Below are 11,344 nucleotides of genomic sequence, written 5' to 3'. Positions count from 1 at the left end.
AGAATCCACTTTTATTGATGTAAATGATGTAAAGGACTTCAGGAACTTAGGTATACACACGCTGTTTCACTAATGGAGTTTCCTAATAAACAAACAAGAAAACTTGCCCTCCCCCTCTGACTTGGCGCGCTGCCCATGGTGGAGCTTCTTGCTGCCCGTCCGCCCCATGTGGTGGTGGTGGTCATGCCTGGCGTGGCGGTCGTCCGCCATCTCAGGGGAGATCCCGTCGTACCCCAGGTGTGGGAGGGGCTCGTACGCTGGAGGGGGCGGGGTGTGGGGGGTGGCCGGGCGAGGGGGGGGCAGCTGGGACAGGAGTTCCTCAGCCTTGTCTCTTACATCAGGGTCTGAAACACAGCAGTATCCACGTGAAAGTTCATCAGTGTTGGTAAGCTAACACCTCATATACAGATTTTATGAAATGTTTAGTCTGTCTGAGTGAATGTCCTTGTACACTTGGGACAACTGCGTGAAATAAAGTCATAAGGCCATGCCAATTTTTTTGTTTGCTTCTCGGAATAGCCTCTCCTGTTTTCCCCATTTTGAAAAAAAAAAAAAATTGGGTCACTATTCCCATTCACAAATCTTAACTCCCAATTTTACTATCTGTTCAGTTGTAAAACTCAATAGCCACCAAAATAGATCATAAAGGCCTGCACATACTTAAAAAGTGTGGTCACATTGATCATAAGTTAAAATTTCTCAATATCAATCCATATAGTCATGGCAAAAGGTAATTTTGTTACTGACATTATAGTACTAGATCAAAGAAAGGGGTGCATTGCATGAAAACGAGCCATACAAAGCTGAAACTTGAATAATCCTCTTATTCTTTATGTTATGTAAACTCTTATCTTCACCCCAGACTATCTGCAAAAAAAATTGTTTTTTTGCCCTGTCGCTCCAATTTTTTTCTGAAAAAATCAGAGAATCAACAAATAAAATTGGTGTGGCCTAAATGATCAATAAATGGACTGGAATAAGCTTAAGGCCTCAGGAGTTTCAACTTTTTGGGTCACGTCTGTTTAGATCCTAATTCTAATCTAAAAGAATATACCCCAGCTTTGGCTTAAGTTAACATGCACATCAACTTACACGTACAAAATTTGATATGATTGTGGCTTTCGAAAAATGTTTGCTTTAAATCTTATCAAATTAAAGATATAAAGAGGCTTATGCAGAAAAATATGAGTATGAATAGATCAATACTATGCATACAAGACAACAGCACCAGACCCAGTGACCCATCTGTTTTATATACCTAGCTCATGAAATGACAATAGATGAACGAGAGTTGTCCCACGTTGGGTCTGTGAAACGCATGTTATATTCTGATCAGCGCCAATAAAACGTGGGCGGCCATTACACGAGCGTGCCCCCTGAACCGGCGCCTATATTACGTGCCGCCTATATTACGTGCCGCACGGTTACAGAGCACAATAACGCCCCGTCTGTGGAGTAATCATGTATGTTTCCCACTGGTGACCAGGCTAGCTGGGACAGGCGTTCATGCATTCATGCAAGCCAGCATAACCGCTCCTCGGTGTAACACACCAGTTTCAGTAACAGTACAGCCGGCATGACCGTCATATAGCGTAACACACCTGTCAGCTTCTGTATCCGTAAAGCTGGAGTATAACTGCCCTTTACGAGTAACACATTCAGCTTCTGTATCTGTATAGTTCATGCACTCAGCTATATCTGAGTGTATACTTTTAGGCAGTTTTCCTGTCCTTCTGTAACTCACATACAGTATACCGTAGCCAGTATGACCAACCTTTTGGATTAACACAACAGCTTCTGTATCTGTATCTGATTCAGTATAACCGATACTAGTGTAACCACCCTTTGGTATAACACACCAGCTTCTGTATTTGAATCTGTGCAGGTATAACCACCCTTTGGTGTAACACACTAGCTTCTGTATCTGTATGTGTATACCTGGTATAACCACGTGCACCCTTTGGTGTAACACACTAGCTTCTGTATTTGAATCTGTTTAACTGGTATAACCGCTCTTTGGTGTGACAATATCCAGCTTTCAGCACCAGCTTCAATCTGTATTTGTTAGCATTAAAAGTTTTCTGAACTAAATATAAATCTAAATTTGACACATCACATCAAAATTACACATTTTCACCAATATGTGGATATTTACTTCCATCTAAATGTTCCCAACTGAACTTCTCCATTCCAAGTCCACTCTGTCTGCATCACACCTGAAAATGTCACCGCTTTGTCTTCATTGTAACTCAGACATTACGATCATCCGACTGTGCTAAAGGCTCATCTGCTGACATTTAAGCATTGCTAATGTGCTCATCTTCCTTTCCAACTTATTGGCCAGCAAAGTAGTATTTATATGCAGGCAGAATAAAGGTCATACTTTATCTTATCTCACGGAGATGATCATGAAATAAGGCATCAGTAATATCTATAATCTATAACAGAAGAGAAAAGCAGAATGACTGCGATATACGCAAAACTTGGACATTTTACAAAATCTGTTAAGGCCTTATATGTCATACAATTAATTTACAATGAATATAGTATGTTATTTTACTAGTAAAATGCAGGTCATCACAGACAATCTGACTGCATTTTGTGTTTTCTTTATAATTTGCACAAGTGATATTCATTCTATTTCCAACTACATGTTTCAGATTCTTATTTTTAGATATTTCATAATTTGTTACATCCTTTGGGATCTCAGTTGACATTTCATCACTTATTACTAGTAATAAGGCCATCTTTAGAGGACACATATGTATAATTATCAATATTGTCTTACATCATGCATATGTGTAACGATGGACGATAATTTGGCAAATACAGGCAGGCCATTATCATCATGTATACTATAACTAAGTATAAAACGATGATATTTTTTTCTATAAGCTTTCCTTTTGAGGATAATTTCTTTGTGAAAATATCATGTGAAATATTTTGAAAACATATTTTTCAAAAATGACAATTACAATTTGTTTTGTGCACCACCTACTAAATTTTTTCTTATTAACAATTCATATCTGATTGTGAAGTTTTCAACTACATGTAGTTTCCTCTGCTCTGTGTAGTCTTGATGCTTTTCTATAAGGCCACACTAATTTAATTTCTTGGTTAACATTTTTTTTATTTAAGTTTAGCAAAAAAAAAGTAATGAAAACAGAAGGCTGGGGTGAAAACTTGCACCTGACCCTGTTCACTCCCTGAAATTGTGTGCACCAAAGTACAGACTTTCCTCTGAGATTCTGTTTCCATGTTGTTTTTCCAATCTAGAATTTTTATGTTTAGCCATAAGTATGGCTAAACATATTGTTTTCTCTCATGTTTCTTCTTCTTCTCCTCCTGTCAAATCTTCAAATCGATTCATCTCTGTCATTTTTTGACCAAATGACCTGAAATTTGGTACAGAGGTAATGTAGGCAAAAACCAATGTGCGTTCTTTTCCTTGTTTTGATATTGACCTTGAAAGTGATTTTATCGAGGTTTTTAAGCTATTTTTAGCATATCTTGGCCTCCTGCGCCCTGGTATTTCAACCGAATGACCTGAAATTTGCTGTATATGTGGCTTGAACAAATATTTAAAGGACTACATTCCCATTTTTGGCATACATATATTCAAAACGATTTATTTTGGGCTTTCTTGACAATATTTGCCACTTCTGTCACTTTCAATACTACATATGACCTACAGGTCGTTGACCCCGAGTGCCTTGCACCTGGCCGGCCAAGCTGGAAGTTTGCTTACGAGGAGGAAAGACCGGACATAAACATTTAACGTGATTATCGGGAAAACACCATGTTCCCTTAAAGTCAGTGGTTAAATTGCAGTTTAGGAAATTTTATAACAGAAAACAAGTTAAATCAATGATTTTGTGAATGTTTATTCTAGCATTAGTTATTCCAGATATTTTCAAACTCCAAATTCTTCAACACAACACGGGAGATCGTTTCTCCTCAGACTGGCGCGACACTCCTGTCAACACGCGTCTCCCGTGATGTGTAGCGTCCACCACCAGGCCTTCCTACATGTCCTACGTACGGGCGTATGGATCGTAGAATTCGGCAAAAAAGGAATGATTAGGCCAGTAGAGTCAGTCCCCGGTAAGGTCAATGATTCGCCCCTTTGCGCTAGCTTGTAACGTTAAATGAATGTACCCTCTGGTGGCCAAACTTCACTGACAAACTTTCTCCCTATTATCATCATGAGCTTGCGTTAGTCTGGTACTAGTGACTATTATGTGCCGGGAATGTTTATCTATCGCACGCCTTGGAAGGAAGTTCAGCCATGATAAATGGTCGGCCGTTGCGAAAATTTGGAATCCCATGCTGTTGATTTTCGTGATTGAATCTGTAAGAAAATATATTTTCATGTCGTTCATGTTTTTGGGACGGACGCCGGGACGGGGTGAATTTTTTCTATCATTTTCGTCCCGTTAGTAATGCAAATCGAATCGTGTTGCACAAGAGGCAAAACACTAAAAACGTGGGTCTTGTGGAGTGTTTTGGAGCGGGAAAATGCCGGATATTAGCGGTGCCGAACAGTGTACATCGTCGCGCGCGGGTGACGCTCTGTCAAAACAAATCCGCTGGTGGTCTAGCGCGGCCACCGAAAATAGGCAGAAACACACAGGAGGACTTAGCACCTTCGTTTATGAGGGCAATTGTGAAAATCTTTTGTTACAAATTGTTCGAACATTGAAACATTTGGATAGATGGTTTGAAACTGTTCTAAATAAAGAGATTTTTGTGTAGTTACGTTCGAAATGTTTCCAACGTATGTGAAATAAGTTCAAACATGTTATAAGTTTCAATGCTAATTGTTTGAACACTTTAGAACTATTGTGACTTAGACATTCTTTTAATCAAAATAGTTCAAACATATTACAAATATTATACTAAAACCCTCTCGGTGACTTTGAATTGACTCAAATATGTTGTTTTTGGTCATTTCCTTCGTCTCCTGTCAAATCTTCATATGTATACTATGGAAAACTTCATTCTTCCCTGGGGTTGATCTTTTTTAATTCAATTTTGAACTGGGTTGATTATGCGCAAGAGTGTAATTTTCAGCGGATATTTTTCGACTGGTTTACATGGAAATGGCACGGAATATCCCATTCTTGCAAGGGGAGGATTCTTTAATTATTTTTCAATTTTGAGCTGGAATGATTATGAAAAAGTCCATTTTTTAGCAGAAGTGTATTTGTTAATCAATTAGTGGATATGGTTGTGGACTGGTCCATATTGTTTTGAGGTGCTACTGGAAGACTCAATTTTGGACTGGGGTGATTCATTTTTTGAGTGCAAGTATTTTAGAATGGTCCATTGTTATTTTGGGAGAGTCCATTTTTTGCATGGCGAGGAGTATGGCTAAACATGCTGTATTTGCTCGCAAATGTTGCCTTTCTAGTTTTAAACATTTTTTCAAATTCCGTTAACTAAGAAAATAAATTGGTGTGGCCTAAAAGGGCTGTTTGCACTACTTTTGATCAGCATTGAAATTACATGCAAAACCAGGCACATTTATAGTGATCTGGAAATATTACATTCTGTTTGTGCTACTAACTTATTGCATGACATGCCAAGCATTACATATTGCATCTCCCCTTTAATATTGGGTGACTGTGGATTTGCACATGCATGGGGAGAGTCAACCAATAACCAGGAGTGCTTTATGATGATAAATCAGATGGTACTACAAAATAAAAGGCAAATAACAGGCAAACTGACTCAGTTACGGCGCGTGTGTTATTATTTTCCAGATGAACTGTAAATTGATGACAAGGCTCAATAATTATGCGGATATTTGATTCCAGGCGAGTGAATTTGCTGCGTGGTGAATTTCAGGCGTGACAAACCGTTTCTCAGCTACACAGGTAACGGTAAGCCACTGTGGCAATTTTAGGATGAAATGTAGCGATGGTCGGTAACTTGAGAAGCGTGAGAAAGTTTGGGTGCCCTTGAGCGGAATGTCCTACCTACGTCTGACGCCCAGCCTATCCTCTCTTGTTGACTGTGGCAATTTTAGGATGAAATGTAGCGATGGTCGGTAACTTGAGAAGCGTGAGAAAGTTTGGGTGCCCTTGAGCGGAATGTCCTACCTACGTCTGACGCCCAGCCTATCCTCTCTTGTTTGTTTGTTTGTAAGACAGAAGGAAAACAAAAATAAGAAAACAATCGAAGCCTGAAACAGGTTTAGTCTTAAAATAACCTACTGTTAGAAAGTGTGTGCAATATTTTGTTGCGGTTGCAATTGGTTAACAAATTTTATAACCGTATACAGAGAAATGTGCTCTACATATTACTTACATGTACTATATATTCTGCCAGGAGACTCTAATTAATCTTAATTGATTAAATTAAGGCATTCATGATTGATTTAATCAGTCTATCTTGCAAGAGTGTCCAGCAAGCATCATCTTAATATGTCACACGTCTGTCACTAATCTCCAACTGTGCCCTGTGTGGCAGTAATTTCCCCCCTTTATAAAGACTTAGAACGTCCCATTTTAACTGAAAATTCTCCCAAACTCTATATCGTGGAAGGGTGCACCCTCCCTCCCACACCATCCTTTGTGACTACGCCCCTTGCAATGATCCCCCTTACAATTTTTTCTTAGAAAAATCGCTGCACAGTAATGTTATAGTGCATGAGGCACATATGTTGACTGAGTGCCCAGCCATGTAGGGATGTAGAAGTACATGTATATGCAGACCCAGTGCGCTGTATTGATTAGTCATTACTGCACCCCGTCTCTCCTGGTTTTATGGAGACAGATCGGGCGAAACAGTCACATATTTTCCCTACCCAGACGATATCAAATCGCCCAATATTTGTTGTCATGGTTGAAGGCTGCATAGTATGGCAATAAAGTCATGTTGAAACCTCTCTTTTGTCCCATGTGCCTGTTGTATACAATCAATTTGTGTGTGATTATCAATTTATGACTGAGTATTGGCGGCTATTGTTAGTAGAAAGAGTGATTGCCGCTGTATTTCAAATACATTTGTTAACAAGAAATCATGAGGTATTCATACAAATCTCTACAGTTTCCTCCATAGCATGCATTTGTGCAGTTTTAGGGCTGCCAGGAGACCCTGATATTAGTCACGTTTCTCAAAATGTAAATAGATTTTGCTGGGTTCCTGGAAATTAATTTGCGGGGCCTTTAAGTAGCCTTAAAGTCTTTAAGATTATTCTTGAAGCTTCCTTTCCCAGCTTTCCTAACTGTGCAGACCGTCACCTTTGTTTTCATCTTGTCTTCTGGTTTGTAATTTTTGACTTATTTTTAAAACATCGGACAGTCAAGGAAATACATCACTGGGGCCTTAAAGTAGCCTTTAAGTCTTTAAGAAAGGCAATATTCTTAGAGCTTCCCTGTCCAGCCTCCCTTAGTATGCAGACCACCAACATTGTTTTCATCTTGTCTTCTAGTTCATAATTTTTGTTTTACTTTTAAACATCTGACAGTCAAAGACTGAAATACATCACTGGGGCTTTAAAGTAGCCTCTAAGTCTTTAAGAAAGGCAATATTCTTAGAGCTTCCCTTCCTATTGCTGCCTCCCTTAGTATGCAGACCGCCCGCTGCTATTGATTTCCGGTACGTGGTGTGACAGACCTGGCCGGGGCTCACAATGACACAACTGTTGCTGCTTTAGTGGGGGGATTATGTGGTACATTTTCATTTCCTCCCAGCTACATCTCAGCTGTGTAGTAAGAGTAAAGAGCCACATCCAGGAAGGGACATTTCTCTAATGGGTGCCGTTGCCATTAGTGCTGGATGCAGGGCTTTTCCGTCCCTTTCAATATTTGAGAGCCAGCATTTTGATTTTCGTTATTGAATCTGTCATCTTAAGCCTACAAAAATGCATTTTTATCGATATCATGTCATGAAGTTCCCATTTTTGGGTCGGACAAGGTAAACATTTTTTGTCCCAACAAGCAAATTTCCTAATCTCCAAGCAGATCTACACCGGGAGCGAAAATCGAATATGTTAGCCAGAGAAGGTCCAGTCAGCCAGAGACCCTCTCTGGCTGACTGGACCTTCTCTGGCTAGCATATACGATTGTAGATCTGCTTGGAGATTACAAATTTCCATCCTGGGACAGAGAGACAGGCCCTGGAGACAGCCCTGGCTTGATGAGTTGTAGGATAGAGAATGTAGACGGGCGTTTTCACTCACTTTCCTTAACAATGAAGCTCCCAGGTGATGACCTCCATGCTGGTGTCCCTATTTGCATCTCAGTAGATTGTAGCTCAAGCTATACAGCATTGTTGTGTTTACTCTCATCTCCCAAATAAACATACCCCCCGGAATAAACATACCCCCCGGACAAATCTTCAAAATCTAATAAACGTACCCCCCGGAATAAACATACCCCCTGGAAAATGACCAAATTGACACATAAACTGTGTCCATGCTACTAATCTGTCCTCGGGAAAGGAGATGATAAGCAGGTAGGTTCTTTTTATTCGTTTATGCCTGATTTACTTATTGAGATTTACCACATTTGTGGAAAGATTGACATAACAGGTGACTATCACGTCAATCCTGACTAGACTGTAAGGTTGATACACTCACACTGGGAAGGACCCCTGGCCTACTCTTTGTAACACTTAAATGTATAGAATGCAAAATTTTTGGAAAAATTGGGCATAGGTTCCCCGCTATGACCCCTAACCGGGGGCCAACGGTGCTTTCAATTTTCAACAAGTGAAAGTGTACATTATACATGCATTTCCTACTTGGAAATTGAAGCAAGTGATCAAGGAAAATTGTATTAAGTGACATCATCAAACACAAGTAGTCACCAAACTTCTCAATTCACTTCACACCTTTTTTCAGATATGTATCAACATCTAGAACTTGAACAGAAAATTACAATATCCTGAATATATGCTCAGTGAAAGTATTACTTATTTGTAAAAGCCATACAGAAAAGGAGGAACTTGCCATTATTGTGTCATGCATTGCATATAGAACAAAATCACATTATTACATAATGTTAAGGATATCATATATTGTCCTTGGTTCAGTGTTGTTGCAATCCAAATAATTTCAAATCCAAAAATCACCCTTGTATGTAGAAAAAAACTTTCATTTTGAGAGACTAAATTGTCAACAAATTTGTTAATTAGATGCCTATCAGGCCAGGCCCTGTACAATGTTGCAACATGGACGGAGGTTTGGTGGCAACAAACCACAGGGTTCTCATGTTACACATCAAAGGGCCTGTGAAAGGGTGAGCCAGACAGTAGCCATGGTAGCGGCACCAACACAGTAAGGGGCGGGGCTTACACACAAAATTCTTGGAAAGCCTGGCACTCTCTCTGTAGAGGAGTGATCTTTTTAAAAGCATTTTTATGTGATAATAACGGTGACTAGATTGCAATCTAATTTTGTGTATAGACTTTACTATAGAAAATAATTTTTGTTAAATTGTCATGCACATTTCTGACTGAGGCAAAGGAGTTTTGTTTATAGATAAAAAAAAATTGTTTCCCCTTCTTCGAGGTGAGCTCTTCCTTGCATGAGAAACATTCCCACGGACTATCACTACCGTGCGTCTTTACTGTGGCGATTTACGAAGGACTAAATGTAACGTTACATGTTTGTGGTAGGATTGAAATGTTCTAATATATTTTTGAAGTGATTATACAGTTTCTAATGCTAAGACACAATTTTACAAGGTGTTGTTTGTAGCTTTTCAAAGTTTTTGGGAAAGGCTATTTTAACCTCCTTGATCTCACGTGAGTAATGTTAACGTTACATGTGTATATGAACGTTACTTGAAATATTGTGTGCCGCTGGCATATACATGTAATTTGTTTTCTGATCAGCGTGCTTTGGTTTACGATCTAAACAGAGACTGTCAAAGTTATTTATATGAAAAATACACTTGAAAACTTCAGTGTACCGTCTTATTTTCTCCTATTAAACAACGTTAATTTGTAGCGAGATCGACCGATATGTTAGTACCGCCGGCGTTTCACAAATGCTGGGTCATTGTAGCGGCGGGGAAGTCCACGCCGCTTGGTCAAAAAATAGCGATTTAGGAGCAAAAATATCGGGGAAATATGGGAAAAAAAAACTTTCGACATAAGGGGGATCTCTGGTTAGCAAAGCCCCGATGGATTTTCAAAAAAACAATAAACGTACCGTCCAAAATAAGAACGTACTGGGTGGATTTTGAGGCTGAAAAAAATAAACGTACCGGTACGTTTATTTGGGAGATGAGAGTAAGTGGCTTCTAATAAGCTGTATACATTCTATATCTATCTATTGTTTGCTTCAGGCTCAAGGACCCATTCACACATACACATCTAAAGTTAGGAATAAACGACAGAACCTGCAGTATATGTACAATAGCTATTTAAAAGCTACACTATGAAGTGGCCTCTCACAGCCTCTAGCCTCTAGTCACTAATATCAATGGTTATTCATGAGGGTTAGATTTGTTTGCTCAAAAATGCTTGAGCTGTGAAATACACATTAGGCCACACCAATTTGATTTCTTGGTTTACGGATTTTTATTTAAAAAAAATTTTTTTTTAGAAATAAATCATGAAAACAGAAGGCTGGGCCAGCCTTTTTTTTAAAAATAAAAATCCGTTAACCAAGAAATCAAATTGGTGTGGCCTTAGGGACACCAACATGGCAGCAGACACAGTGATGACATCACATGCAGAACAGATAAAGAGATGCCGATGAGAAACATTTCCACCAAGCATATTGTAGCATCTAGCCGATTGTTTAAAAATTTTTCATTCTCCACACAAATTTCAAGAGCAAAATTATAGTAAATCTTAAAAACAATTCTTCTCTACAGACCCCAGATGGAATCCTCCCAAATAAAGCGTACTGTCTAGTACACATCTCTTTGAAGGTCGATATCTAGTTCTATTCTTATCATGTGAAGGTCAAACTACTGCCCAGTCAGAAAGGGAAAGATGTTCCTGTCTGTGCGAGGATGCAAGGTCACCGTTTGAGTCAATTATTCTTCATTCCCTCCAGCTAACAAAGTTTGGACTCTTAGGTCAGGTGTGGTGCTTTATAGGCCACACCAATTTATTTCCTTGGTTAACGGAATAAAAGAATTAAAAAAAAAAATGCTAGATTGGAAAAACAACATGAAAACAGAATCTCACAGGAATGTTTTTACTTTGGTGCACACAGTATCAGGGAGTGAACAGGGTCAGGTGCAAGTTGTCACCCCAGCCTTCTGTTTTCCTGATTTTTTTGTGTGCTAAAATTAAAGATAGAAATCTGTTAACCAAGAAATTAAGATGGTGTGGCCTTATCAGTGTCAAGGAAACCAAAGAACATCTTTAAGTTGGT

General features: G+C 39.1%; 1 protein-coding gene across 7 annotated transcripts in view; it reads right to left on the bottom strand.

Moving 5' to 3' along the window:
• Window positions 1-11,344, bottom strand: part of LOC136448097 (PH and SEC7 domain-containing protein 4-like) — a 122,447-nt gene that overhangs the window by 58,849 nt on the left and 52,254 nt on the right. For all 7 annotated transcript variants that reach the window (XM_066447224.1, XM_066447226.1, XM_066447225.1 and 4 more), the window contains exon 4: window positions 108-344. In XM_066447224.1, the coding sequence (XP_066303321.1) occupies window positions 108-344 (237 nt within the window). The remainder of the gene's footprint in view (window positions 1-107; window positions 345-11,344) is intronic.

This window comes from Branchiostoma lanceolatum, chromosome 14, assembly GCF_035083965.1.
Source record: "Branchiostoma lanceolatum isolate klBraLanc5 chromosome 14, klBraLanc5.hap2, whole genome shotgun sequence".
Classification (NCBI taxonomy): Eukaryota; Metazoa; Chordata; class Leptocardii; order Amphioxiformes; family Branchiostomatidae; genus Branchiostoma; species Branchiostoma lanceolatum.
This window is presented reverse-complemented; position numbering and strand designations above follow the sequence as displayed.